Source organism: Suillus clintonianus (genome assembly GCF_016758775.1).
Source record: "Suillus clintonianus strain FC179 chromosome Unknown DEU56scaffold_7, whole genome shotgun sequence".
Lineage (NCBI taxonomy): Eukaryota > Fungi > Basidiomycota > Agaricomycetes > Boletales > Suillaceae > Suillus > Suillus clintonianus.
In genome coordinates, this window is record NW_024539231.1 from 659,117 (window position 1) to 686,537 (window position 27,421).

The 27,421-nt window shown below is 49.0% G+C and overlaps 10 protein-coding genes across 10 annotated transcripts; 7 read left to right on the forward strand and 3 right to left on the reverse strand.

Annotated features, from left to right (window-relative positions):
• Positions 1-1,771: 1,771 nt before the first annotated feature.
• On the forward strand, positions 1,772-4,994 carry DEU56DRAFT_879709 (P-loop containing nucleoside triphosphate hydrolase protein; the record flags this gene model as incomplete). The annotated part of the gene is made up of 3 exons (XM_041356069.1): positions 1,772-1,940; positions 1,991-2,361; positions 2,415-4,994. The coding sequence occupies exons 1-3, from the start codon at positions 1,910-1,912 to the stop codon at positions 4,992-4,994; spliced, it is 2,982 nt and encodes a 993-aa protein (XP_041213538.1). The 5' UTR covers positions 1,772-1,909.
• Positions 4,995-5,817: 823 nt separating this feature from the next.
• Positions 5,818-6,662, reverse strand: DEU56DRAFT_868885 (COPII-coated vesicle protein; the record flags this gene model as incomplete). The annotated part of the gene is made up of 5 exons (XM_041355523.1): positions 5,818-5,847; positions 5,901-6,103; positions 6,168-6,205; positions 6,262-6,401; positions 6,465-6,662. The coding sequence occupies 5 exons, from the start codon at positions 6,660-6,662 to the stop codon at positions 5,818-5,820; spliced, it is 609 nt and encodes a 202-aa protein (XP_041213539.1).
• A 119-nt stretch (positions 6,663-6,781) lies between these two features.
• DEU56DRAFT_776798 (RanBP1 domain-containing protein) lies at positions 6,782-7,977 on the forward strand. Its single transcript, XM_041351734.1, has 4 exons — positions 6,782-6,935; positions 7,012-7,115; positions 7,170-7,321; positions 7,375-7,977. The coding sequence occupies exons 1-4, from the start codon at positions 6,903-6,905 to the stop codon at positions 7,674-7,676; spliced, it is 591 nt and encodes a 196-aa protein (XP_041213540.1). The 5' UTR covers positions 6,782-6,902; the 3' UTR covers positions 7,677-7,977.
• Positions 7,963-10,609, reverse strand: DEU56DRAFT_776804 (P-loop containing nucleoside triphosphate hydrolase protein). Its single transcript, XM_041351735.1, has 17 exons — positions 10,335-10,609; positions 10,214-10,278; positions 10,066-10,160; positions 9,893-10,013; positions 9,735-9,831; positions 9,673-9,679; positions 9,586-9,623; positions 9,499-9,533; positions 9,196-9,407; positions 9,038-9,141; positions 8,855-8,978; positions 8,770-8,785; positions 8,480-8,711; positions 8,393-8,427; positions 8,324-8,330; positions 8,087-8,275; positions 7,963-8,031 (listed from the first exon to the last, which is right to left on the reverse strand). The coding sequence occupies exons 1-16, from the start codon at positions 10,485-10,487 to the stop codon at positions 8,138-8,140; spliced, it is 1,479 nt and encodes a 492-aa protein (XP_041213541.1). The 5' UTR covers positions 10,488-10,609; the 3' UTR covers positions 7,963-8,031; positions 8,087-8,137.
• DEU56DRAFT_776814 (mid region of cactin-domain-containing protein) lies at positions 10,592-13,399 on the forward strand. The gene is made up of 10 exons (XM_041351736.1): positions 10,592-10,979; positions 11,029-11,581; positions 11,635-11,727; positions 11,777-12,010; positions 12,064-12,366; positions 12,413-12,708; positions 12,760-12,799; positions 12,850-13,019; positions 13,075-13,135; positions 13,188-13,399. The coding sequence occupies exons 1-10, from the start codon at positions 10,735-10,737 to the stop codon at positions 13,200-13,202; spliced, it is 2,010 nt and encodes a 669-aa protein (XP_041213542.1). The 5' UTR covers positions 10,592-10,734; the 3' UTR covers positions 13,203-13,399.
• A 1,339-nt stretch (positions 13,400-14,738) lies between these two features.
• On the forward strand, positions 14,739-15,662 carry DEU56DRAFT_727323 (uncharacterized protein; the record flags this gene model as incomplete). The annotated part of the gene is made up of 2 exons (XM_041347977.1): positions 14,739-15,037; positions 15,092-15,662. The coding sequence occupies 2 exons, from the start codon at positions 14,739-14,741 to the stop codon at positions 15,660-15,662; spliced, it is 870 nt and encodes a 289-aa protein (XP_041213543.1).
• Positions 15,663-16,858: 1,196 nt separating this feature from the next.
• Positions 16,859-19,155, reverse strand: DEU56DRAFT_776824 (uncharacterized protein). The gene is made up of 5 exons (XM_041351737.1): positions 18,790-19,155; positions 18,310-18,636; positions 17,845-18,256; positions 17,418-17,793; positions 16,859-17,369 (listed from the first exon to the last, which is right to left on the reverse strand). Exons 1-5 carry the CDS (start codon positions 19,126-19,128, stop codon positions 16,937-16,939), a joined length of 1,887 nt encoding a protein of 628 aa, XP_041213544.1. The 5' UTR covers positions 19,129-19,155; the 3' UTR covers positions 16,859-16,936.
• A 292-nt stretch (positions 19,156-19,447) lies between these two features.
• DEU56DRAFT_908089 (uncharacterized protein) lies at positions 19,448-20,488 on the forward strand (the record flags this gene model as incomplete). Its single annotated transcript, XM_041356960.1, has 2 exons — positions 19,448-19,763; positions 19,815-20,488. 2 exons carry the CDS (start codon positions 19,448-19,450, stop codon positions 20,486-20,488), a joined length of 990 nt encoding a protein of 329 aa, XP_041213545.1.
• Positions 20,489-21,701: 1,213 nt separating this feature from the next.
• On the forward strand, positions 21,702-22,989 carry DEU56DRAFT_776831 (glycoside hydrolase family 25 protein). Its single transcript, XM_041351738.1, is given in 7 exon segments — positions 21,702-22,004; positions 22,052-22,237; positions 22,292-22,391; positions 22,404-22,406; positions 22,504-22,629; positions 22,688-22,768; positions 22,817-22,989. 7 exon segments carry the CDS (start codon positions 21,830-21,832, stop codon positions 22,833-22,835), a joined length of 690 nt encoding a protein of 229 aa, XP_041213546.1. The 5' UTR covers positions 21,702-21,829; the 3' UTR covers positions 22,836-22,989.
• A 366-nt stretch (positions 22,990-23,355) lies between these two features.
• Positions 23,356-27,393, forward strand: DEU56DRAFT_776834 (uncharacterized protein). Its single transcript, XM_041351739.1, has 17 exons — positions 23,356-23,486; positions 23,551-23,570; positions 23,622-23,687; positions 23,750-23,832; positions 23,889-24,035; positions 24,083-24,189; positions 24,237-24,327; positions 24,380-24,610; positions 24,660-25,395; positions 25,445-25,513; positions 25,566-25,762; positions 25,813-26,145; positions 26,198-26,384; positions 26,436-26,704; positions 26,758-27,024; positions 27,077-27,205; positions 27,258-27,393. The coding sequence occupies exons 1-17, from the start codon at positions 23,407-23,409 to the stop codon at positions 27,282-27,284; spliced, it is 3,039 nt and encodes a 1,012-aa protein (XP_041213547.1). The 5' UTR covers positions 23,356-23,406; the 3' UTR covers positions 27,285-27,393.
• Positions 27,394-27,421: the final 28 nt, after the last annotated feature.

Below are 27,421 nucleotides of genomic sequence, written 5' to 3' on the forward strand. Positions count from 1 at the left end.
AAAAATATCATGACTACCAAGCTAGTACTATCATTCCTGGGAATCTGCAACTGGCATGTAATATGCAAAATGTTCAAAACACCTCAACGCGCTGCTTGAATCACCTCGAAAAAATTCAGGCGCATGTAGGCTACTTAGAGATGATGTACTGTCCAAGTAGAATAAAAATTTCTCGAGTGTTGCAGCTGCGAGAGACGGAATAGTGGTGATTTGCAACCTTGTATAATCACAAATGATCCAGATCCCATAGATCCTAAAGAGATATTCAAAATATTACACTTGGAGTCTATCAAACACCTCATCAGGGTGTCAGAACACAATTTCGATAGAGGTCGTTCTCTTGTTCTAAGATGCTATAGACGAAGGATTGTTGACATGTATGAAAGCGTGACAACAGATAGGAGAGTTGTGTAAGAAATTCAATCTCCTCTACGGCAAAGTTGACGTGCCGCTACTGTGCCCGACGTGTGACACGACGTGACCATATTTTGCAGAATACCAGTCAGACCCTGAATTTTCTCGGTCTTCATCCGACACTCCACCACAAAATCATTAAAATAAGAAAAAATCAGATTCATACTATCCGTTACACTCTATTCGTGACGGTCCACAATTTCGTGATTTTTGTCTGCAGCACTCAATTTTAAAGTAATTACTTAGCTACTTCATTGAGTATGTATTCTACGTACTATACTACCATATCCCAAGTGAAACGAAACAAATACGTTGAGAAATGGTGGAGATCGTGTTTTTAGCGTGACAGCAGCAAAAATCACGATTCGATGTCACCTGCCGTGGCTGCCGACGTCGGACATTAAATTTAACAGTGTTTCATTGCAGCTGCAATCCGTGAGCACGTGAGCACGGCTAGTGTGACTGTCCGTTACTATTCGTGACATGAGTGTGACTCACGAAATTGCGGACCGTCACGAATAGAGTGTAACGGATAGTATAGAGCAGATACGAATATATATTGGTGTAAATCTGTAGAAGATAATATGATGTGGTTGAGGAGTTACAAAAGATTTATTGAAAATGTTGCAGAACCCCAGGAGTGATAGTATGTAAATCTCGTTCATATTGAGATAACGACGTGAATCTGCAGTTTTTTGCACATCGTCAAACTTATTGCAGTGCAATTGAAGTCTGCTCAAACAATTCGACACACCGAACAGAGGAGAGTCCTCGATCGACAGTAAAGGTTTTGTGTGTCTATAATCTAGATCAAGTAGTTTTTACTTCTGCTGCATATCGTAACCACATACCAATGAAACCATATTTCTTGGTCAGTGGCAACTGCCGGCCTGCTATCATGACGTTGACGATTTAGCGTTAGCGGCTCGACAACGACACAGATAGGAAGCGTGCCCTCGGTTGAATGACAGATTGAAAGTCTGGGATTTGCGAGTCCAGAAACACTAGAGTATCTAACTAGAGAGTGGTAGCCTGTATTTATCGTAGGTGTTTCGGTGCCGTTAGAGCCCAATGATTGGGTGAACTAGGATTAAGACAATAAGTGATAGGGAGAATAGTATATACTCGGGGTAGATATAACTGTAAGGTCAATAGTAAAGTGTCAAGGGAACGACATTGGTTAAGACATGTCAGAATCTGTGGAAACGGACGGAATAGTAAGTGAGACATTCGGATGGTATACGGTACGGGCGCCTAAGCGCTAAGCGCGCGGCTAAGCACCCGTCCCTCAAAGTCACGAGGGGCTCGATCACGTGAGCATGCTGTTGGACGCGTCAAGTTGACTTTTGAACGAAACGAGGCATCCGGCAAAATCCTGCTTCTATACTCCATTCATAATCGCTCGCTGCGTCGAGCTAACATCGTTCATCGCGACCGCCTACAGTGACAACCACCCATTTTGTTTCTATATAGTCTGACAGTCCCTAATAAAGCCATGGTTGCCGCTGGCTCCATCACTGTTGCCGGTGAGCTACTTCTTTGATAACCTGCCTCTAATAAATCTAACACCGCCCAGTCCGTGTCAGACCTCCCACAACATGGGAAGCTGGGCGTCTCCCAGAACCCTCATATGATACCACAATTCGCGGTGATGGCACTCTTGCAACACCAGGAAGACCTGTAACCCAGTCAGCACCCCTTCGCGACATCGTGCAAATTGTCGATGACCGTATTCTTACATTTGACCCAGAGGAGAGAGATAAGACCCGCGCGTTTGTCGAGCGCGGGTTTGTGCCCCCTGGGACAAAGAGATACAAGGACAAGCGATTCATGTTTGATCGAGTATTCGACAGCGGGGCGAGACAGGTTGACGTCTACGAAGCCACCGCGAAGCCACTATTAAATGGCCTTTTGGATGGCTACAATGCTACTGTATTCGCATATGGGGTATGTGAAATTTCCATATTGACCGTCGAGTAACTTTTGATGATGTACCATAGGCAACAGGCTGTGGCAAAACACATACCATCAGCGGGACGGAAGCAGATCCTGGCATCATCTACCTCACAATGGCGGACCTCTTCCAACGCATCGAGGATCGAAAGGATGACTGGAACATAGAAGTCGTTGCTACTTTTCTCGAAATCTACAACGAAGAGATTCGAGATCTACTCTCCGAACCTGGCGTTCCCACTCCGCGTGGTGGTCTGCAAATCCGCGAAGACAAATCTGTCAAGGTCGTGGGCCTTGTTGAGCTCCGTCCCACGAGCGCAGAGGAAGTCAAGCAAATCGTTCTCCAGGGTAACTCGCGGAGGACACAATCCCCGACCCATGCGAATGAGACATCGTCCCGGTCGCACGCTGTCCTGCAAGTGCATGTCACTCAAGCGCCTCGCACGGCCTCTCTGACTGAGCAACGCACCATGGCGACGCTCTCCATTATTGATCTTGCTGGCAGTGAGCGTGCTGCAGCAACATCCAATATGGGACAGCGCATGGTTGAGGGTGCTAACATCAACAAGTCACTTCTCGCGCTCGGCAACTGCATTAACGCGCTTTGTGAGAGCGGCGGCGCTATCCGCCATGTGCCTTATCGCAACAGCAAACTTACCCGACTACTAAAGTTCTCGCTTGGTGGAAACTGTAAGACCGTCATGGTCGTCTGTGTTGCCCCTACGTCGCAGCACTTCGATGATACGCATAACACCCTACTTTATGCTGAACGTGCCACGAAGATCAAGACCAAGGTTGTCACCCGTAACGTCGTCAATGTCGACAGACACGTAGGCCAATACGTCGAGGCTATTAATAGACTCAACCTCGAAGTTGCCGAGCTCAAATCCAAACTTGCTGGCAAGCTCGGCGCTGAGAACGACATTCTCAAGCGCAAGAGAGCAGAGGCTGCTGCTGAAGTTGACCGCTCTAAGCGAGATATGCAAGATAAGATGGAGCAGACTCAGGCGAGCATAGTTGAGGGCGCGTCGTGTGCTGGAAAGATCTCTGTAGCAGAGATGAAACTTGCCATTATCCGCTCTCGGCTTGCAGAGATTGACGTAATGGCCTCTTTCCCGCTTTCCTCAGACCTCGAAGCGGAGCGTGCCCTTCTCAAATCTCTCGCTCGCCTCGAGGAGTCCGTGACAACGCCCGATTCCCCCCTCGTAACTCGTCTCACGCGCTCACAAAACTCCCGCAACATGTTTGAGGCGACCTTACGCGCAGTCTCCGAGCGACGATCTGACAAACTAGAGGAGCTACACATCGACTGCATCAAGACAGACGCACGCTGCCGCAAGGCAGAGGTCGAGCGTGTACGAGCCGAAAGAGAACGTGATGCAGTCCGGGAGTCTGTGGGTGCTCAATCGGAGATGATCATCAGCCTCCTGGGTATGGTCGGTCGGTGCACGGTTGTACTAGGAGAGACGGCTCGTTCTCTAGAAGCACAACATGGTTTTGAGGGAATGGCATCTGCACTTCGCGGTGCGGCGCAGAAAAATGATGACGCACTTGCTGCCCTGGTGGGACAGACAACGGCGGCATATGCCGCTCAGGGGACGAGTGCTCTTGATGCGTTCCGTGTGCCATCAGGTTCGGCACTACCGCAGCCTGTCAAAGCTTCGAGGAAGTCCATGTCTTACAATGCTATCGCTTCATCTCCATGGCGGACGCACAAGTCACCGAGACGCTCCCTGCGTTCCAGTATCGGTCAACCCTACCGTCGTGTCTCCGACAAGGAGAAGGAGAAGAAGGTGGTGCAATGGAAAGATGAAGCCGGACAAGGTGCACTGGATGATAGGGGAAACAGCCCATCCCCTCCAGTCATTCTTGTTACATCCAGTGATAGCAGCGAAAGTGTTAATGGACGCAGTCATTCTGTTGCTGGATCTGAGAGCGAATGGGAAGACGAGCGGACAGAAGACAGTCTCAACATGAGCAACATCATACTTCCTGCATCATCCTCTTCATCGTCGGCAAGGTTCAATTCTTCCATGAGCCTTCAGTCGAGCACAAGCAAGCGCCCACGAGCAAGCCGCCTTGACCCGAGCTTCCTCAAACTGAAAGGCGCATCATCCCTTGGCTGTCTTCAGGAGGCAGACGAAGATTCGCCAATGCGGCGTGCACCACCACTTTCAGACCGAAGCATGAACAGGCAAGACACAGAGACTCTGCACATTCCAAAATACAGGGAGCGTGATGCTAGCCCAACACGACGCCAGCCTACCTCAACCCCCCGTACGACAACACAATCCAAGAGCTCCCGACGGCGCTCGAACATTGGTCCTATGCGCAGCGAGAAGGCAAGGAGACGATCCAGCATGATCTCCCAGCCCTCCGAAGACCCTCCATTGCACGAGTCCATGAGTGGGCCCAGACGGACAGAAACGATTGGGCGTTCACCTGCGAAGAGGCCAAAGAGACTTTCCCTTCTTGCCAATGCATCAAGGTCCTTGCGGGTGAAGGGACCCAATGTAATGGCAACTCTCCCGCTACCCAGTAGCGATGTGAGTGCTAATATCAGTGCGGACCTGAGTGTTCTGCCTGATTCAAGCATGAGAGTATCTTCAAAGCCTACATGGAGATGAGCAACCCTGCATTTTGTATCTTCTGTTCATTAGAGGCAGCGCCTCTCATGTACTTTTATCTGTGCATTACACTGTATCGCTCCTTGTGCTATCATGCCGAATATGACGACTCGCTCATGCCTACTATACCTCGCTATGTCTCGCTATATCCTGTGTTGTCTATTCCTCTTTTCTATGTAGGAGGGGCATATCTCCCTTGCATGCTACCCGCTATCATGTTACTTTACATTGATCTATGTATACCTGCTATTCTGTTGTTTGCATAATCAAAGTTGCCCTGACATGGAAGTCATCGAAATATGCCGGGAGTACTTACTTGAGGTATGCATATGGTATGTTACGTGTATGACGACGGTCAGCTGTGCCGTGATATTATTGGACGCCCAGTACGGGTTCCACGACCACAGGAAGCGTGTTGCAGATCGTGCGATACAAGAATGTAGTTGCAAGCTCACCAGGAAATTGCGAGGGGGATGCCTAACGTACGCCATATCGACAGTTTGGGGTCAATGCTCGAGGCTACTGATTCGACTGCCTGTCATTTGCTCCTCGTCCATAAGAACACTAATCCAAGAACAGTGAATTCTGTCAAGATTTATCTTGCCAACTACGTCACCGAAAGCTCTACAATAGGTATTTAACTCAGCTCGGGAGTCATGGAATGTCTTGCCAGCTATCACTGGTCGTTTGTGTCTTTCTGATGGGCATAAAGATGGCCGGGCACTGAACTTGATGTTATCTGCCTTTCTTGGATTATGAATGTCATGATTGTGAGACAGATTGAGGTAGTAGAAGCGAACGCATTATATTCCATAGTCATGCACTATATAACGCGCTTTACTTCAAAGAAACTCTATAGTCATAAGTCAGTATACAGAAGTCAGCAAACGAGAAATTACAACGCACCTTAAGGTAATACACCTGCCACGCGACTACCGCGAACAGTACAAGTGCTTGGAGCACAGACCACCACTTCACACGGTCGCAGGTGCTTTCTGCTGTGTCCCGGTGCCTACGCTCTCGGACGACAATGTATTCTTGTTCGTCCTTGACGGATGTGAGACCTATAGCTAGGGAGCGGATCTCGCGCTCAACGGGAGCAGTGACATCTGCTGGGAGAAAAAGAAAGGTGAGCAAGGTCTGGCAGGTGTGACTGAAGATAGGTAGACTCACCTTCTTCTGACACGTATATGATACCATGAACGTTGAAGCTAAGCACACCCCATAAGTATGGATACCGGGAAGTTGCGGGGATAGAAAGCCGTACCTAACCATCTTGTCCGCCACCGTGCTCATCTGGTTAGAGAAACAGTACTCGTAACGGCCATCCTTCTCAGCTGTTATGGACGTCGTGCCGGTGCTTTCACGGATGTGCTTAGCGAGAACATTATTTTCTGGATCCGTTAGCTATGTGCATGGCATCAGTAAGGTCGCTCTCGAGTGTACCAAATATTGATATAATAGGCGTACCCAAAAATCAATGTCGAGGTGTCCACCCTCTCCAACTTGGTATGTGACTGTCATTTGGTCATGTTCGTGTAGGTCCTCAAAGAAGCACTCTTTTCTGGAAGCTGTAACTTGAATCATGTGGGCGGAGGCAAGAGAGATTAGGGACAATATCGAGAGGACGAGCCATGGTGTATGTCGCCACGACAGCAGTACTGTCATTTTGGAAGTCGTGCAAGTAGTTGAGCAGAAGGTGTGTCGAGAAAACTGTGTCCACATTAGGAAACTAACAAGACCCCGTGCACCTTCAGATCATGGGAGTTCTCAGGGTCCCGATAAGAAATCGAATCAGTCTTTGCAAAGTTCAGTGTTCTCTGTGATCTTGCTCGTAATCGTAATCTCAGTCCCAGTCATTTTGTCTGCCCAAACCAGATTCCCTAGACGCACTTCAAATTAATCACAATGGCAGACACTTCTGATGCGCTCGCACCAAAGGTGAGTCTCTTGCACGAGACCAGTCCAGCATGATTCACAACTGACGAGCTGCGGTATTGTGGCGCGATGTAATCAGCCAGAGGGCGAGGAGATTGATCCTCATTTTGAGCCTGTTATCAAGCTCACAGAACAAGTGGAGGTAAAGACCTACGAGGAGGACGAGGATGTGCTCTTCAAGATGTGCGTTCTCGTACCCCTTGACCCATTGACTACGATCATTTAACGTTATTATAGGCGAGCGAAGCTCTTCCGCTTCGACAGTGGCTTAAACGAGTGGAAAGAGCGGGGCACCGGCGATGTGAAACTTCTTCAGCACAAGGAGACGAAGAAGGTCCGTCTCGTAATGAGACGCGACAAGACCCTCAAGGTTTGCGCCAACCACCACGGTTAGTTTGATTTTTTGTCCTCCTTGATTCTGCTTATGCCGAGAGAAAAACAGTCTCTGCCGAAATGCGCCTTCAGCCTAATATCGGCTCTGACAGGAGCTGGGTGTGGAAGGTTGCTGCTGACTACACTGAAGAACCCCCAACCGCCGAAACCCTGGCCATCCGCTTCGCAAACTCTGATAATGCCAATGAGTTCAAGCGTCAATTCGAGTTGACACAGAAGATAAACAGCGGCTCCTCTCTTGATGAGAAGAAACTTGCTGAGGAGTCTGAGGAAGAAGAAGCAGAGGAGGAGGAAGAGGTGGAAGAGGTGGCCGAGAAAAAAGAGGAATTGCAAGAAGAGAAGAATGAATAATGATGTACTGGACGAAGCCACTTTTTCGTCTCTCCTTAAAGCCTATTTCCTGTTGTGACGTCTACCCGTCAATTTGCTTTCACGAGTGCCTCCGCGACACCACCCCTCGCTGCCATTTCATTTGACCAAGTAATGTAGATCACTTACCTACCCTGCTTTACGAATTTCATCCGACATGTACTGGAAAGAGCTCATCGCAATGTATCACGATGGGAGACAGTTCCGCCTTCATCTCAAAGGGAATGAACTTCACCTGGTCGCGGTCACGCGGTCTCGTGACCGTATCTATGTTCAACCTGGCGAAATCGAAATTTATGGCAGAAAGACGAAGGATTTGAAGAGTCCCAGATGAATCCTGTGTCCTATGATACATACACGATAACACATTCCAAGAGAGAGATGCCTCTCACCACATGAATCGAGCAAGCAGATTTTCCAAATCCGCTGTGCTGAATACGCACCTACACCTGTTGTCTTTCCGCTCGCTGCTCTTCGTCCGCCCAGGCCGCCCAAAACGCCGGGCCGTCCCCACGTATCCAATAAAGAGCTGGTGACTTGCCTAGTACCACATCTTCTGTTATCAGAACATAGCGGACATTCTTAAACACCATTAGCGTAGTAGCGATCAGGAGAAGAAACTATCACACCGATCCACTGGTGAAACGCCAGAAAACAATCAACATAATTAAGCAAAAATAAGAGGGTTGGTAACTCACGGGACTTCATACATCGAATCTAATAGCAACGATTCCTATGATATTTCATGAGCACACCAATGAATTTTCCAGATAAATAAAAGCTACCATGATTCCCCTCAGCCCTCTCGCCCCTCCACCTCGTTCAACAGCTCGCAAACAAATTTGTTCAATAGAAGCTGTTGTAAACCGAATTTCTACGTCCGAGTGTCCGAAGAGTGCAGTGTACTGGCCGATAAGCGACCCACGGACGTCGGTCAGAATGCGTCGTAAATCCTGGGTGCTTAGTGGGGATAGCGTAGTTATTGTTGGAAGGCGAGAGATGAATTCAGGAATAAAGCTATGCAGGTAAACTGAAAGTGAATTTGGATTTTTGAACACCATGCGACAAGAGTTACCCGTATTTCACTAGATCTGAAAGCACATGGTTGAGTTGTGGCCCATGGAAGGGGTATTCTTTGGTAATAATAAAAAACTACTTACCAGTGGGTTCAATCATCTCTAGTAAGTTCTCTGATGATCGGCGGTTCGATGTAAAGAATGGCATAAAACCCTTGCTGTCTGAGTCTTCCTCCTTGGGTGCGAGATTCGCGGTAAAACCAATGGACTACATGTGCAGTGGTGTCAATAAATAAGAGTGGAATAAAGGAGAGAATGTAAACATACTCCTTTGCTCACCCGCCGCTTCACAACGGTATCAAGCCCCACAAACGCACCGCTAAGGATAAACAGCACATTTGAAGTATCAATGTGATACGTATCAGGCCTCTCTGCTTGACAGATCAGAATTCATCACGCAAACCATACGTTCTGATGAGACTTACGCTGTGCAGCAGCTGGTGAGCCCCGCCCTCGTGCTGTGGGTACTGGGGGTTCCAGTGACGCTGGTTTTCCTTGCACACTGACAACGGACCCCTCCATCATTCGCAAAAGAGCCTGCTGCACTCCCTCTCCACCGACATCTCGTGAACTCTCAGTCGTAGATGAGGATTTTCGTGCAATCTTATCGACTTCGTCAATGTAAACGATACCTGTGCTTTGAGTGGTATAAGAAGGCGAAATAGACAACGACGAGAAGAGCTGAAACCGGTAACAAAAGCTACGGACAGAGTGAAGGTGGGAGTTACCTGGCGCGGTACGAGTCCCAATTGGCTGCTTGCAGCTAGGCGATACCGAATGAGCTGTCCACACGCCTCAAGCTTATATGCGCGTACCAATCGTTGTATGCACATGTCAACATCCTCTCCAACATCTGGAAAGACATCAGCAGGCCTTCAAGTGGGGCTATCAGTCAGACTCACAGCCAGCCTAGTTCGACATAGTAAGGGGTGAAAAGCTGAAAAGGGCAGTAGAGTCATCGCACCTGCGTAAAAGATGTCGCGTCACTGACGGAAAATGGAACGTCAAGGACGCGGGCGAGTGTGCGCGCGAGCAAGGTTTTCCCTGATCCTGTTGGCCCTCTGTGGCAGATAATATTTGTGTGAGCAGGGCATACTTGAATATGAAGGTGATGCTGCGTACATTACCAGTACGTTGCTTTTCTCAAATAAGGAGACTGGTTGTCGAGGTTGGAGTGGTAATTGGTGCGGGAGGGCACGCTGGGGGTGAGGGTGTAGATGTGCAGATGACACACCAGATTGTGCTGAGTTCATTAGCATCCTTTTTGGATAATGAAAAATGTAAAAAAAACACACCATCATCCGCACTTGCTTCGGACCATGGGTCCGTACCACTCTCGTCGCTAAAGGCGGCAAGATTCGCGCGAACACGGGTATAGTGGTTGAATACACTTTCCACTGCATCAGTGACACATGCTACAAAGCAATACGTATAGATGCTCACGCGACGGAAAGCACCTTCTTCGCAATATCCTGCCCAATTACATATTCATCGAGGTATCGCACAAGCTGCAGTGACAAGCTGTGAGCCTTGATTTTGGTCAAAATGCGAGGATGGCTATTACCTGCCGTGGCGTCGCAAGTCCAGATCGTGGCAGAAATGAAGTGTCGTCCTGTTCATCACGCGAGGGATACTCGTATCGTGCCTGCGTCTGGAGATTGCGGGAGAGAACACGCAAGGAGTGTACTCGCCAGGTGTGCGGGAGCCTCGATAGCATGCTCCTTGCAGTCAGTAAAATCAGTGCTCACACCGGCTACTATACAACTTGCGACCCAGGAAAGTGACAGTCTACAAAAGAATGAAAGAATGGACAATGGACAACAAAATCTCACAAGATGCTCATCACATAAGGGAGCAGACACTCGGCTGCCTATCTGTATCAGGTCTGTGCAAATAACATCAAACACCGTAATCCAAGCCTTTGGAGACAGAAACTTAGCCCGAGTATCGTTGAACTCACAAGCATGGTCCATCGCTCTCACTCCTATGATCGTGAAAGAGATCACAGTTACAGGAACCCTTCCAATAGAGAGCCGGAAAGAGACAAAGACCACGCCAAAGACGAGAAGCGCTCTTCTAGAAGGGACACACCCGACGAGCACAGGAAGCGGCGGCGCAGCCGGAGTAGGGATCACGACGAGGACCGCCCACGCCGACAGAGAGAGCGAAGTAACAGTAGGGGCAGAGATGAAGAGCGCAAGGACAAGAAGTGTGTATTTGTTTTCTATTCGCGTCGGTGCCCCACTAACCAGAAGCAGACGCAAGCGCGACAAGTCCGAGGAGCGCAGGGCCCGCAAAGCAGAGAAATTGCGCATAAAGGAGGAGGAAGAAGCTCGTCAGGTTGCTGAACTTAGTGTATACAGCGCAACCGATAATCCCTTCCACGACGTCAACCTCGGGCAGCAGTTCCGCTGGCACAAGAAGAATGAGAAAGACCGTAAGCAAGGTCTGTCCCTCGCGGAAGCACAGCGCAAGGATGCAATTCGAAGGCAAGATGCCAAGGAGGAGCTCGAGAGGTTGAACAGACGCAGAGCGGAACGGGAAGCAGAGCAACGCCTGCGGGAGGAGGAAGAGTCGCGTATGGCAAGAATGGCAGAGTCTGCTCAGATGTCGGACTGGATAGCGAAGGATGGGGAGTTCCAGCTGGAGCAGGAACGAAGCCGGGCTGCCATTCGCATAAGGGAAAAGAGGGCAAAAGCTATCGATTTCTTGTCCTTGAACTTGAAGTATGCGCATCCGCTGGACGAAGATCATGCCGAGGATGATGCCGGGCTCGAAATTGACCTTGACGAACCGTACAACATTCTTGACGTACGTATGTCAGACCTCAAAAGTACAGGTTATGCAACTAATTGGTCCCACAGAGTCTTTCGCCTGACCAAATTGATGAACTTCATGATGATATTGAGCGTTACCTCTCACTTGAGACCTCTGAGGTGGACATCGACTTTTGGACGGTTTGTTGGTTGCATCTGTTGTTTTGCCTTGGCTGATTGTGTCCCTTAGAATATGATGGTAGTCTGCAAAGATCGTATTGACCGAATCAGAGCCAGTGAACGCATGGGCGTAGAAGCGGCAGTAGCTGTCGAAGCAGAAATCACAGCACTTTTATCTGGTAAAAGCTACGATCATCTTGCAACGCTTCAAAAGCAGATCCAGGCAAAGCTTGTAAGCGGCGAACCTATTGATACGGACTACTGGGAAGGACTCCTCAAGAAACTGCTGGTTTGGAAGGCAAAGGTGTGCCTCTCTTTCGTAAAAGCATGATACCGCAATTGAACCTCTTATGACAGGCTAAGTTGAAAAGCTTGCACGAAGTTGTTGTTCGCAATCGACTCGAGCAGTTACGAAAGCGCCAGCGCGACGAGGCTCTGCACGCGCAGGAGGAGCTTCTGGCTGGTGTTGCTCGATCCGCAGCTCAAGGGCTGAAGGACGCAAATTATGTCGCACCCGCGACTACAACGGAAGCAGACACGCAGGAGGACATAGAACCTTATGATAGGTCTATGAGTCCGCTACTGTTAGACATCAGGAAGTTGACGGAAGATGAACGCGAGATTGATATAGTGACAGAGCTTGACGACCTTCGTGCTTTGGTAGGCATTTTTCGCGTTGGTTGAAATTCCGCTTATTGTTGGACAGCTAAAACAACGTCGTACGGTCGCTGCCTCGCGCTTTGTGCCCAAGGCTGCTCAACCTATGGTTGAAGTTGAAGCTCCAGAGATTGCGAGCGGTGCTGACCTCGCCTCCGAAGCTCTGTACAGGGCTGAGGCAGAGAGGGAGCTCGACGAAGAGGAGGAACTCTTCAACCTTGAGGAGAACATAGCGAATCCTACGTCATACAACTGGGAGGACAAGTACCGACCTCGGAAACCTAGATACTTCAACCGTGTGCATACTGGCTACGAGTGGAATAAGTACAATCAGACACACTATGAGTGCGTTCTCTATCTCCTTTCCCTTGTCCTTATCTTGACGTCATTAATCAGCGTCGACAACCCGCCTCCGAAGGTTGTTCAGGGCTATAAAGTATGTACTGATTACCCTCAAATTGACTTCTAACTCACGCCATACTTCAGTTTAACATCTTTTACCCGGATCTGATCGACAAATCAAAAGCCCCTACGTACAAAATCGTCAGGGAACCCGGGAATGAGGACACCGTGCTGTTACATTTCAGCGCTGGCCCTCCATATGAAGACATTGGTTTCAGGATCGTTAATCGGGAGTGGGAGTTTTCACATAAACGGTGAGCAGCCTCGCGTCCTGTCTCTGTTACGCCAATATTCAACGTGCTGGCACAGGGGCTTCCGAAGTAGTTTTGATAGAGGATGCCTCTCACTTTGGTTCAATTTCCGTCGTAATGTGGGTTCTTCCATTATTAGTTTCTGCATACGATGCTCATTCACTGCTGCAGTTCTATCGGAAGTAGACGATCTCGAGCATGTAGTGGCATATGTATCGTTCCTGCAGTTTCCTCAATGTAATGTTATTTGTCTATGTTTCCCTGCCGACTCTTAATTCGCCACTCAACTAGTCCTCGGTGGACAAGTTTCCAAGAAGATTTTCAAAACAAACAACCCTTTGTGAAACTTGGGCACACCTATAACAACAAACAGCTTTTCTCGCGTAAGTTGTAAACGTGTTTCTTGACAACAGTCCATTTTTGGAATTGATCAAGTTGTGTTGACACGAAATTATGTCCAACAACCTCGATTGGTGTTTTCGCCACTTCAACTGTCTTTGTCCCGACAGGGTTGTAGTTGTCCCTGCGCTTTGAGTGGATGGAATCCTCAACCAACAATTTCATTGTCCTAGCTTCACCACTACATCGTCGCCGCGGCGGTGAACACCGCTCGCTTTGACTTTGTCCATAATGCCGTCGAGAGCGCCACAATCGTAATCGGAAGTCAAAACCGCTTGAACGTCTTGTGAACATTCAAGCTGCACCTGTGGTTGCCCTGTCGGGGAGGGGGGGCGCGGTACAAAAGGCGCTCCGCTTTTACTTGGGTTTGTACCGTTCATCTGAACTCCCTTGGCCAGCATTCATCATCCCTGTTCACACTTGTATTGACCATAATGACTGCTACCAGAGATACTCTTGCTCCAAGACACTCTTCGGGTTGCCTTCCTCTCTATGACCCGTACTTCAGAAAGCCCGTATGGACCTGTGCCCCTGACGCAGACACCCTTCCGCCACCGATCTTTGACACCGGAAATATGAAGACCAGCAGGGGCACGATCGCGGCCCCGCAAGCGCTCAGTACTACAGGAATGAAAGACCCCTTCGCCCATTCACGGGCAACACGTTTTCACTTCGTTGATCACCCCCACCTCGTGCAAGAGACTGCGGCACCCCCACACGACGCAAAAGCGTGCTCACCTCAGACGGAGTTACAAAAGCTTGGATTGTTCCCTTTTGCTGCTGCCAGTTCCTCGAAAGTTGCCCGAGGCAACTTTGCGAGCGCCTCCTGTGGGAGCGGGCCCTCCTCGCTCAATTACCGTCTGCCTGACATGCCCAACACGTCTCAGCCGTCGCGCTTGCCGCCTCGCTTACGTGCCCTTTCCAAGGATGTCACGCTGAGGAACTCAGCGCCCATGGTCCCTCCCGGTCTCGGTCATGTTGTTCCTCTGCCTTCGGTCGCTCGTCTTGGCTTCGTTTCCCCGGCTGCTTCTTCTAGCGTCACCAAAGGGAGGAACGGTACAGAGAGTCTTCTCTCTCAGCGCAATTCGGACTGTGTCGCCAGGGTGGTCACAGCTTCCTCAGATACTTCTGCACGTTCGGGTAGCAGCGCTATCTCTCGGGTCGTAGCGCCCAAAAACCCGGACCTTGATGGCATTGCAGCTGCATTCTCTAGCCTTTCCGCGCATTTCATGTACTCCTTAGCTATCAAAGCCGGCGCAGATGAGATATTCCCTGACCCGTGAGTCATTATCTGGCGAGGCATTCAACTTGATTATTCATTCAATGAGCAGGGAACTTGATGGGCGAAATTACGTGACCTCCATTATCGGCACTCGTATTCGGTTCATTCTGGAATCCGTCAGCAACCCTCAAATGGTTGCCATTCATGCGCTGTGGTACATCTCTAGGATTACCATGGTAGAAATAGGGCAAGGGAATGATTTTCTAGGAGTCTCGATCTTTAACCATCTCCACTGTTGTGGCGCGGCCACTTTCGATGAGCTTCTCTTCTCCGCGTTCATCATCGTTGCAAGGCTGGCCGACAAATTGGTCAACGACTCTTGCCTCCCTAGTAAAACATGGTGCGTGGGGCCATTCTATTTATGTACTGATGTGACTGCTGAACGTCTATCTAGGGCCAAGACAACTGCAATTCCTTCCTCCACCCTCGTTAATGTTGAAACGACAGCGCTGACATCCCTCGGCTATATCATGTACATCCCCAGGTCTTCATTGCATAGTTGGGTGCTTGAGCTTCGTACCTCGTCCAGCCGTCTCTCTGGCGACAATAGCGCCATCATATCTCGCGTTCTTGATGACGTGCTCGCTATTGAAGCCACAGGTTTTAACGTGGCTTTTATCCGATACCGCGGCCGGAAGAAGAAAACTGCAGCAGCGCTCCGCCAGGACCCTCCAGTGATCCATGCACCTACTCCGGTTAAGCCCTTGACCTGTCTCCCGGACCCCAGTGATTGGTGTCCTGAGGCAGACCCCATCGTCAACAAGAATCTTCGGACGATGGGTATTGCCCCGGGCAGTCACAATGTTGTACCTGAATTGAGGCAGCCTACGACGGCGTTGGATTTACTGGAATTCATCACCCAAGGGACCTGGGGTGCTGCAGTTGGCGGTCCTTTGAGCACCATTGGTGCGCGTTTGGCCCACTCTGTAGGTCGGTATGGCCCTTGTCAGACCACTCTTGGATAAAACGTCATTCACTCCATCTTATTCGTATCCTCTCCGTGCTCTCCCTCGCTCTCCCATCGCCCCCAGTATGATTTGTCTTCTCTGTCGTGTATGGTTTATCGGGGTGAATCTTAACGAGATCATTGGCACCACAAGTCGGCAGCACCCTTTGCAGCCTCCGCCAAACTCCGCGCCAGCGCGCCGGCTTCGGCCAATGCAAATCCCATCCTGGGTGGTGGATATAGGGCCCTCTTACCTTTTCGCGTGTATTATACGTCTCTCGCGCACCTTGACTTTCCACCCTTTGCTACCAATGATCGATCATTTTGTTTTGGATATTTGCTGTTGACGTAGTTCGTTCTGATACAGTTGTCGCTTCTTGTTATACCACATTGAGTTAGTCTTCTCCAATGTAAAGCCATTTTTGCGTCGGACGCTGAGTCACTTTGGGAATTACAGATCGTGTAACTAAGCAAGGCCTTGTACGACTTATTATGTAGATCACATGACTTCTGCAGTGCAACATAGCGGCTGCGGACTTATTGAATAAGTTATTGCCTCTGCACCGCTGGCAACAATCGCTGATGGACAACTATGCTGTTTTTTTTTTGACCTCATTGTGGTTTTGTTGAGTGTAACTTCCCTTTATTTGTTCATTATATGACCATCATCTCCTGCCCGACTTCTCGTTCATATGGGCGCCTAGCTCATGCTCTGTCGCCGTACAGTTATACATCCGATCCTCGCAAGTTGACACCGCACAAGTGATGACTCTTAGTGTGTTGGTACAATGCTCATATATAGATGACTAGTTAGTTAGTTGCTCTCAGCGCAGCCAGTGACCGAACAGATGGAATCGAGCTCATTCGATGTCGAGGCTCACCTGCCAGAGATGCCAAAGATTCTTGCGACATCATGAAACCATTGCTGCAATTTTAGGGATATGCATGAAGAAACACAGTCCTCGCTGTTCAGTACGGAAACTTCTCATAGGACACGTATTGCAAGGTATACTCGGCGCAAGGGAATTTCTAACCGGGAAGATCAGGGACTTGGACATATTGAAGTACGCGGAGTGAGACGTTCAACGTTGTCGGGTTGCTAGGTCACGGTGGGCCACAGTGCTGTCTGAAACCGATACATATTGCGGAGTTCAGTTCACAAATCCAATTGTAGATACCTTTGATCTATTTTACCTTAAACATCAGCCTCGCGCGGTGCGCCCGACCTTCTACAATTACGATCGCGTATTCTGTATTGATTGATTTAAATGCAGACACGTAAAAAAACACCCACTACATCCTCTCCAGAGGCCTGATGCTCAGCAGCCGCATCGCAGCACCCAACACATCCCTCGCGCAAAGGTAGAGCCACAGTCTTGCGCGAGCTTTCTCCGTATCTTCTTCCCCTTTGACGATGAGCGTCTCCCAAGCGCTCGAAATTGCGTGCGCCAGCCGGAAAGCAAAAGTTACCACGCCACTGGGCTCGTGGGTCTTCAATGCGGTCTTCACGACATCGGGGTAGGATCCTAGAAGGATAGCGATGTCGCGTGCGTGTTGGGAGGAAGCGAGAGAGGAAGTGTCGATTTGGGATGGAGGCGGCAGGGGAATAAGTTCTGGATTTTTCCGCTCCATGGAGGTGAGTCGGACATGTGCGTATTGCAGGTATGGTCCGGTATCGCCCTCGAAGGAAAGCATGCGGTCCCAGTTGAAGGTGTAGTTATTGATCCTAGTGCTAGATAAGCTGCAGTATTCGAATAAATAAAATGACACTCACCGCTTGGCAGCCATGTCCTGGATCTTAATTCCTGTGATGCCCACTTCTCGAGCGACCATCTCAGGGTCTTCGATGTTATTGTACTTCACCTCGTTCCGCTTCATTTGCTCGTGCATGACTGACGAGGCTTCGCGGATGATCTGATCCAAGAAGACCGCGGTTCCCTTCCGGGTACTCATCCCGAGCACCAAGCCATAGTTGACATGTTCGAGGCGGTCTGCCCATGGGAACTCCATTAATGACAGCATCTTGAAAAATTGCGAGAGGTGCAGGTCCTGCTGCGATGCAACGACATAGATCATCTTGTCGAAGTGGTATTTCTCCCATCGTTCTATCGCACCGCCAATGTCACGAGTAAGGTATATCGAAGTGCCATCTATGCGTGAAGATTAGAAATGCATATGAGGTGGTTGGATTTTATACGTACTAGCTTTGCGGAGCACAGCCTTTCCGAGTTTCCACTTTTCGAGATCGACGAGTTTGGCACCGTTGGCATCGCTGATGAGACCCATCTCTTCGAGGCGCGCGAGAGCCCGATCTTGCCACTCCTTACCCACCTCGCTCTCTCCAGTGTAGACATCGAACGACACGTTTAATCGCTCGTATTCCTCTATGTATTTTTTGACGCTCATCTCCCGCCACACTCGCCAGTTCGCAAGTGCCGACTCGTCACCATCCTCCATCCGCTTGAACCATTCGGCGGCTTCGACTTTAACATTGGGATCTGAATCGGCATCTTTGGAGACTTTGACGTAGACGTCATAGAGATGCTTGATCGCATCTTTTTCGAGTTCCTCTTGCGAACCGTATTTTTCGAATCCAGTAGTAATCATGCCAAACTAACGAAATCAGATCAACTCTCGGAAGGAAACAATTGTAAAGATGCGCTCACCTGTGTGCCCCAGTCGCCCAGGTAATTTAGAGAAACAACCTCCCATCCGCATGCTTTATACAAGTTATCTAAAAACGCGCCTATGATCGTACTTCGAAGATGTCCAACATGGAAAGATTTGGCTATGTTAGGAGACGAGTACTCGATGACGAGTTTCTTCCCCGCGCCAGAGGTGTTTGTACCGTATGACGGCTTGCCTGTAGGGCTGTCATAGGTGAGGGTATGTATCTGATTAAGCACTTCGCGGATGAGGGAGGCCGTGTTGAGTTGGAAATGAAGGAATTGCTTGTCGTGGGTGATTGACGAGATGAAGTCATCAGCTTGGAACTGGCAGCAGGCAACATCAGAAGCTGCGCTTGCAGAGCAAAGGGAGAAAAACGAGAGACATCGAAGAGGCGAGACATGCAATTATCATCTCAACTGCATTACCCGCATACGGAACAAGCTGACGCGAAGCAATGAAAGGATCAACCAACTCACATCCGTTAAAACTTTCTTTGCTAGCTCGTCAGGCTTGCCCGGCAGCCTGAACCGAGGAAGAGCAACCGTAAAATCAACTCCCTTCTTTCCATAGTCAACACCAGTATAAGCCTGTTCGAGTGTAAGGGGTGGCAGCGCATCTGAGACACGTTTTGCAATCGCCGTCCGGAACGCATCTAGAATGCAGGACGAGGGGTCCGTGCCTAGAATAGAAGGTAAAGATTGCAGCGACGAGACCATGGTTGCAAGAGGCCTCACGTTAGGAAGGATGGTGGTGGAACGGGTGAATCTGATGAGGAACGCCACGGCTTTTGCCTTCGTGCCTAAAGTTTTGAGCATCGATTAGATGTGACTACTAGTTGACTCACAATCAAGTATTAGTAATAAGCACTTTGGACCTCATCCGAGTCGAGCATCGGCTCAGACATTCTACATCCTGGCCCAACGATCGTGTCCAAGCAATAGCGAGCTGCACCACCCTGCTCGAAATGGCGGACTCGCAAGTCGTTTGTGACATACTTGATGAGATGACCAGTAGTATGGCATCAGTGCGAGAGTTGATGCAATCCCTTAAAGCAAAGTAAAAGTTTGCGCCCATGACAGTCGAGCTCTTATTGACACTGTTCCAGATTAAAACTTGATTAAAACTGCAGATGACATGGATATGAAGGACGGAATCTCTTTGCTTTCCCTCAAACATCACCTACTTCTGTCGTACTTGCAGTCACTTGTCCTGCTCTCTGCACGCCGAGCAACTGGAAACTCCTTGACAGAGAGAACACCAGCCAGTTCTCCTTTCAGTACTGTCGATCGAGAGGCGCGAGGCTCTGGTGCTGGTGATCTTGTCGACTCTATGATAGAGGGTCGTATTGTGCTCGAAAAAATAAAAGTCCTGGAAAGCAGGATGCGATACCAGATCGAAAAACTCGTCAGAGTTGCGGAAGAAGTGCCTTCTAGCAAAGGTGTAGCCGAAGGTATGTTGTTTTGTGCTGTAATAGTAACTCCTAGCCGATATCCACTCTCAGATCCCCTCGCCTTCCGTCCAAATCCCAAAAATCTTGTTGACAACGAGCAACACTCCGACGAGGACCAAGACGCTCGTTCAGATGTCGAAGACCCCGATGGAATCTACCGCCCTCCCAAGCTTGCGCCCATGCCCTATACAGAAGCTGCCGCTGACAAGCGTTCTAAACGACAGCCCGTTCCTAAGGCACTTTCTACCCTCCTTCACCAAGACCCCTCGCGCCCGCACATTGAGAGTACATCCGGCCTTGGCTCAATGCCCTCCCTCGCGTCTGACCGCGCTCGCGAGATCCAACGTATAAAAGACTTCGAGGAGGAGAACTTCACTCGGTTGGTCATGAAGAAGAAAGATGCGCGTAGGCGGCGAAAAGATGAAGAGGATTTGGCTCTCGGGGGTACGGGTGCTGGAAAGGGTAGGAAGCGAGGTCGGGGCTTGGAGGATGAGTTTGCGGATGTGCTGCACTCAGTCGGGTGCACGAAGACGGGTGTGCTCGGCGATGGATATGAAGAGCTGAGGCAAAGGGGCAAGAAAGCTGACGCATTATCGAGATCTCGTACGACATGGAAGGGTGATCTTGAGGGCGCAGACGAAGACGGGCCACGACTGAAGAAAAAGACAAGGTTCGAAAAGGCAAAGACCACTCTACACAAGAAAATGAAGTCAAGAAAGAGATAGTTTTGACTAGTCTCCCCTAGGCAGACCTTAGACGAATGGAGATAGTCGTGACAGATTATGTCGTTCATGCTCTACGTACAGTTCACACCGCCCAAAACCGAATTGTCCGTACTGTAGACCGTTTATTGAGCTTGAAGACAGCATGCTCGGTCGCGTGATCATGATGGAACTCGATGTTCACCGAATTGCAAGCAGATATGGCACTGCGAGAGTCAAAGAATGTCGTGTATTGACAATTTGAAAATATCGACTACTGTAGCAATCAACTCAATTCGACACCGACACCACCGACTGTGACGTGTGCATGTGACCGGTTGACCGTCGAATTGAGTTGATCGCTACAGTAACAGAAGTACTGAGAAGCATCTGTCATCTGCTCACTTGCTGCTGTGATCGTTGCTGGGGCTTGTCGATGTTTGGCTGTCCTCTAGATACAAATCGATGGGCTCGAACTTCAAGCTTCAAATTTCAAACGAAATGTACCTCGGGCGAACAACATCACGGCCGCCGTAAAAGCAATGTGTGATTTCAAATTTGGAGTTGTCGGCTTCATTCACAACACCCCTTGATTATGTAATGTCATCAATCGGCGTACAAGTTTTCCCCAACCCGATACAGTGTGCGAGCGCCGTCGAGAAGGTTACAACCCTCGGGTCTGGCGCTTCACTTCAGAGACGCAGCGCCACCCCCGAGGGCCCAGGCTGCGACAAGCTGCAATTGCTCATGCCAAGATCAAGCATCAGTCCTGACCAATGTTACCGCGCGACGAAGGAAGGCTTCTAATACCACAGGACGTTGTTGGGTCACCGCAGATGGACTCGTCGTCGTTATTCATGTGGATCATCATTCGTGGAGTATCAAAACTGATCAATTGATCATTTCCTTGGCATTTTTCCAGTTCTTCATCTGACTGAAAGAGTATTTTTTGTGACAGCACGTCCAAAGGATCTACGCTCGCCTTTGACAAGCGTTGACGAATGCAATACCTGTAATTGTGGCGGGCCTAACTTCACAGTGGAACTTGGTAGACCTCATATGGACCCTCTCTCTTGGTATCCAAGGATTCAAAATTGGGACAATGTCCGGCAGAAGTTATTCTTGGTGACACGTACACTGACAAGCGTTGATGAATGTTGTTGTAATTGCGGCCTACCAAGGCCCTCCTTCATAGCAGAATTTAATAAATCTCATGTGGATTCACTCTCTTGGCATCAAACCATTCAGAATTAATCAGACAATGTCCAGGAGGGTGACTCCTAGTGACGTACGTACCTACTGACAATCTAAACAATATAAATGTCAGGTCAGTAGGTGACCCAATCCCTAGCCAATCATCGCACCATGAAGTTACTCTCACTCTTGCTCAGTATTACCGCAGCTCTTGCTGAACCTGTTATTACCAAACGCTCAGATCCTCTGGGCATCGACGTTTCCAGTCATCAGGGCACCGTTGACTGGAGTTCTTGGAAGTCTAAGGGCGTCACCTTTGCCTACATCAAAGCGACCGAGGGAACCAGTGAGTCGCTAGCCTGACTTATGTGAAATTCTATGACGTGTTTCAAGCGTACACGAATCCTGATTTCAGCTCTCAATACACTGGTGCCACCAATACTGGTCTTATCCGCGGTGGTTATCACTTTGCTCACCCGGACTCGTCAACTGGTGCTACGCAAGCCTCGTATTTCTTGAAGCATGGTGGCGGGTGGTCTCCTGACGGCATCACCCTCCCTGGGGCGCTTGACATTGAGTGTGAGTCCAGATAATATGTTAGTAGTCCTGGTTCATGATAATGATGTTGGATAGACAATCCGAGTGGCTCCGAGTGCTATGGCTTGAGTGCGTCATCAATGGTGTCTTGGATTAAGAGCTTCTCCAACCAGTACCACTCTTCGACCACCAGGTACGTTTGAAATATTCCATCGAGATGTTTATCGATGAATCTTCTTGCAGGTATCCAGGTATGCTATGCCATATTTTTTTAAAGCTGACTGGTGCCATGATTGAGAACTCGTTTAAGTAATTTACACTACTACGGACTGGTGGAAATCTTGCACTGGTAATTCTGCAAGCTTTGCGTCGACCAACCCCCTTTGGATCGCTCACCCTGGCTCTTCCATTGGTACTCTTCCCGCCGGATGGTCGTAAGTGTTTTCCCAAATAATTATGCTCTTTTCTTGAGATCGTCTGACGAGTATGCAGGTACACCACCTTTTGGCAGTACGGCACATCGGATAGCACTGACGTCGACAAGTTCAATGGCGACTCCGCTGGTTTAAAGAGGTGATTTCCTCTTCTCGTATCCCAATCAATGTTGACCATTTTGCGCAGAATGGCTTTGGGAAGCTGAAGGGCTCCTCGCAGACTTGAGAGCTTGCTATAAGTTAGGTTTTACTATTATTTATAGGTGTGAATAGTCAATGCGTCACTTATGTTTGATTTGTGCCAATGATACCGTTTTTTTGCTGAGGTGTCTCGAGCATTTCTGAGCTTATAGATATAACCTTCAACATATTGATATTGTATATGCAACGCTGGAGCAGCTCGACCGAGGTATTCCATCATAAATTAGGCTCATAACATGGCGAGTGTAGCGGGACAGGGGTCACAATACAAGAAGAGCTCTGGGCAGGTGCCAAGGTACACTGGCAGCTTAGTCTTAAGACATGGTTCTCCCGTACTAGCCCAAGTACATCTCCTGGAATGTCCTTAAAGTTAGCATGTATCCAACCTGCTCCGCTCACTCCCCCCAAGTACTGGCATGCAGCAACTAACGCGCTCGTCGCCAACAGAGTCCCATAATTGGGCTATTGTGGCGGCTTAGTCATCGGCGAACATAAGTGACTGTATTACTATTCAGCAGCACCGCGATCTTATCTTTCACCACCACCACTTACTACTTTCATACGCACATATTAATTATGGCAGACGCAAGCAATTTAGCAGCAACGATGGATGTTGACGAGGCCGCGATTGACGAAGGCCTGTACTCTCGTCAACTGTAAGTGTTGCTGCCATCCTGTGTAACTCGCATCGCTCACCTACAATCCTACGTGATTTCGCAGCTATGTTTTAGGGCATGAGGGTCCGTCGTATCGTTAATAATTGTCTCATGTTTGCTGAGTGATGTGCGCAGCGATGAAGAAGATGGCCGCCTCTAATATACTGATCGTCGGGTTGCAAGGACTTGGAGCTGAGATTGGTATCCTTTTTGCCAACAAGCGCGGTCCCAACAAGCTCATTTTATTCTTATGTCTTCAACAGCCAAGAATGTTTGTCTGGCGGGAGTCAAGTCCGTCACGCTGTATGACCCAGAACCGGTCACCATGCAGGATCTCAGCTCTCAAGTGCGTGCTTAGGCATCACACTGCCTCGAGATGTGTCACTGAGCCATTGTCCACAGTACTTCCTACGTGAAGAAGATATCGGAAAGCCGCGCGCAGCGGCCACCCTACCTCGCTTAGCCGAACTGAATGCTTACGTCCCCGTCCGGAATCTCGGAGGAAATGCTGGACAGGCAATTTCAGTTGATCTAATAAGGCCCTTCCAAGTAAGTTTGTCCACGGTTAGCCAAATCATGATGTTAATTTTCTCCAGGCTGTCGTCTTGTGTGGCGTCTCCTACGAGAAACGACTTGAGATCAACGACTGGACACATCAGAATGGTGTTCACTTTATCTCAGCTGAGACCCATGGTCTTTTTGGGTATGTGACAGTCGTGTTCCCTTTTATACGTTATTGATTGTGATCAGCTCCGTCTTCAATGACTTTGGTCCCAAATTCACTTGTGTGGATCCTACAGGCGAGCAACCTCTTACTGGAATGATCGTGTCAGTGGAAAAAGTAAGTCTTATCGACTATAGCTAGATATCCTATTTATACTATAATTACACAGGACAAGGAAGGGTTGGTAACTTGCCTAGATGAATCAAGACACGGCCTCGAAGATGGCGATTTTGTCACATTTACTGAAGTGCAGGGCATGACTGAGCTGAATGGTTGTCATCCCCGCAAAATAACAGTCAAGGGTCCATATACTTTCACTATCGGTGATACTTCCGACCTTGGAGGGTATGTCCGAGGTGGGATCTTTACCCAAGTGAAAATGCCCAAAATCCTCCAGTTTGTAAGTTACACACCAGTTTCATCGGATAGTAATTCACTTTTCTCTTTAGAAATCCCTGCGAGAATCGCTCGCAGTTCCAGAGTTCTTTGTGACAGATTTCGCCAAGTTCGACAGGCCTGCTACTCTCCATGCAGGGTTCCAAGCTTTGTCACAGTTCAAGGCGCAACACCAGTGTCTACCTCGACCCCGAAACGCAAAAGATGCTGCTTCACTTGTGGCTTTGGCGAAGAAAATAGATGCTGATGCTGATGAGAAGATTCTCACAGAACTGGCATACCAAGCGACTGGCGATTTACCGCCCATCGCAGCTGTAATCGGTGGCTTCGTGGCACAGGAAGTGCTGAAAGCATGCTCTGCAAAGTTCCATCCTATGCTCCAGTACCTGTATTTCGATTCTTTGGAGTCATTGCCATCCACACTGCCGGATGAGCAAGATTGTCAACCAATTGGCAGCCGGTACGACGGACAAATTGCGGTGTTTGGCAAATCATTCCAGAATAAGCTTGCCAATCACCGTCAGTTCCTCGTTGGTGCAGGAGCAATTGGGTGCGAGATGTTGAAGAACTGGAGCATGATGGGTCTCGCTACCGGGCCCGACGCTAGGATCCATGTCACCGATTTAGACACCATCGAAAAGAGTAACCTGAACCGGCAATTCCTCTTCCGCGCTAAAGATCTAGGGAAATTTAAGTCTGAAGTTGCAGCGGCAGCGGTTGCAGAAATGAACCCAGCTCTCAAGGGCCATATTCTCTGTAGACAAGATCCGGTTGGTCAGGCAACAGAAAGTCGGTCACTCCCATCTTTTGTATCGTCCGCATCTAAATTTCTCCCAAGATGTCTTCGATGACGACTTCTTTGCCGGGCTCGACGGTGTCACAAATGCGTTAGATAACGTTGCTGCACGTGAGGCTGCTTCTTGTTTTCTGTGAATTTCGTCTGACGCCACTTGTCATAGGTGTATACATGGATCAGCGTTGCATTTTGTATGAAAAGCCACTCCTAGAATCCGGCACTATGGGCACGAAAGGCAATACCCAAGTTGTGATTCCTCATCTCACTGAGTCGTACTCGTCTTCGCAAGATCCCCCAGAGAAGCAGACATTGTCATGCACAGTTAAGAACTTCCCGAATGCCATTACACACACGATTGAGGTGCGCTCTTGAGTTTTTTTTTGACCAGCCTCGGCCTAATAACAATACAGTGGGCTCGGCAAGAGTTTGACGCGATGTTTGTTAAGCCAGTGGAATCTGTCAATCAATATCTTTCGGAGCCCAACTACCTTGAGAACTCCCTCAAATACTCGGGCCAATCACACGACCACATCTCCCAGATCGTTTCGTACTTGGTAACCAACAAGCCTTTGACTTTCGAGGAGTGTATTATCTGGGCTCGTCTGCAATTCGAGGAGAAGTTTAACAACTCCATCCGGCAGCTTCTTCACAGTCTTCCGAAAGATCATGTTACCAGCACTGGCCAGCCGTTCTGGAGTGGGCCAAAGAGGGCACCAGACCCACTTGTGTTCAACTCTTCAGATGTACGTCACCCAGCATGTTGCTAGACCTCGACGTACTGATTATTTCCCTCAGCCCACACATATTTCTTTCATCATTGCCGCAGCCAATCTTCATGCCTATAACTATGGCCTCCGAGGAGAGACCGATCCTGCAGTCTTCAAGAGGGTTGCAGACTCCGTGATCGTTCCCGAGTTCTCTCCAAGGAGCGGAGTGAAGATTCAGATTACCGAAAACGACCCCGTCAACCAGTCGTCTTCTGGTACGTTAGCTCAGTTTAAGACTGTCGCCTGCATTACATGATTCCTTTCAGATCCTGACAACGTCTCCGACTTGGTCAAGAAGCTGCCGCCTCCTTCGTCACTTGCTGGCTACCGTCTCACTCCTGTCGAGTTTGAGAAGGACGATGACACTAATCATCACATCGACCTCATCACTGCTGCATCAAACCTCCGTGCGATGAACTACAATATTACCGTCGCCGATCGTCATTCCACAAAGCAGATAGCAGGTAAAATCATTCCCGCCATCGCCACCACCACTGCGCTCGTTGTCGGTCTGGTGTGTTTGGAACTCTACAAGGCAAGATGTTTGCTATCCTTACCGGAAGTTGCGCTGATGCGTGTACTTTATAGATCATAGATGGGAAGAACAAGTTAGATGACTTCAAGAACGGTTTTATCAACCTCGCTCTGCCTTTCTTCGGATTCTCGGAACCTATCGCTGCCCAAAAGAACAAATTTGAAAACACTGAGTGGACTCTTTGGGACCGATTGGAGTTCAAGAATGACCCGACGCTCAAGGAGTTCATTGCTTGGTTCAAGACTAACCACAACTTAGATGTCAGCATGGTCAGTCAGGGCGTGAGCATGCTCTGGAGTTCGTTTACGGACAAGAAGAAGGTTTGTAATGGTGTGCATTGACCCATGGTGGTTGCTCACGTGAATCATTTAGAGTGCCGAGAGGATGCCTATGAAATTCAGCAAGCTGGTAGAGCACGTCAGCAAGAAGCCTATCCCCCCGCACACCAAGCACCTCCTAGTTGAAGTCATGCTCATGGACGACGAGATGGAAGATGTCGAGGTATGCTACAAAAACCACTATGTTGGATGTCGTTACTGATGATGTTTTGCAGGTGCCTTTCATCCTTATTAAGATCTGAAAGCAAGTGAAGAAGTTCCATGTACCACATGTACCACCAGCTAGACGATCAAGTATTGTATCAATTGTCTGAATGAATGCATCTTGTGAACGTCGAACGTGTTTGCACAATCATGGGAACATAGAGATGATAACATT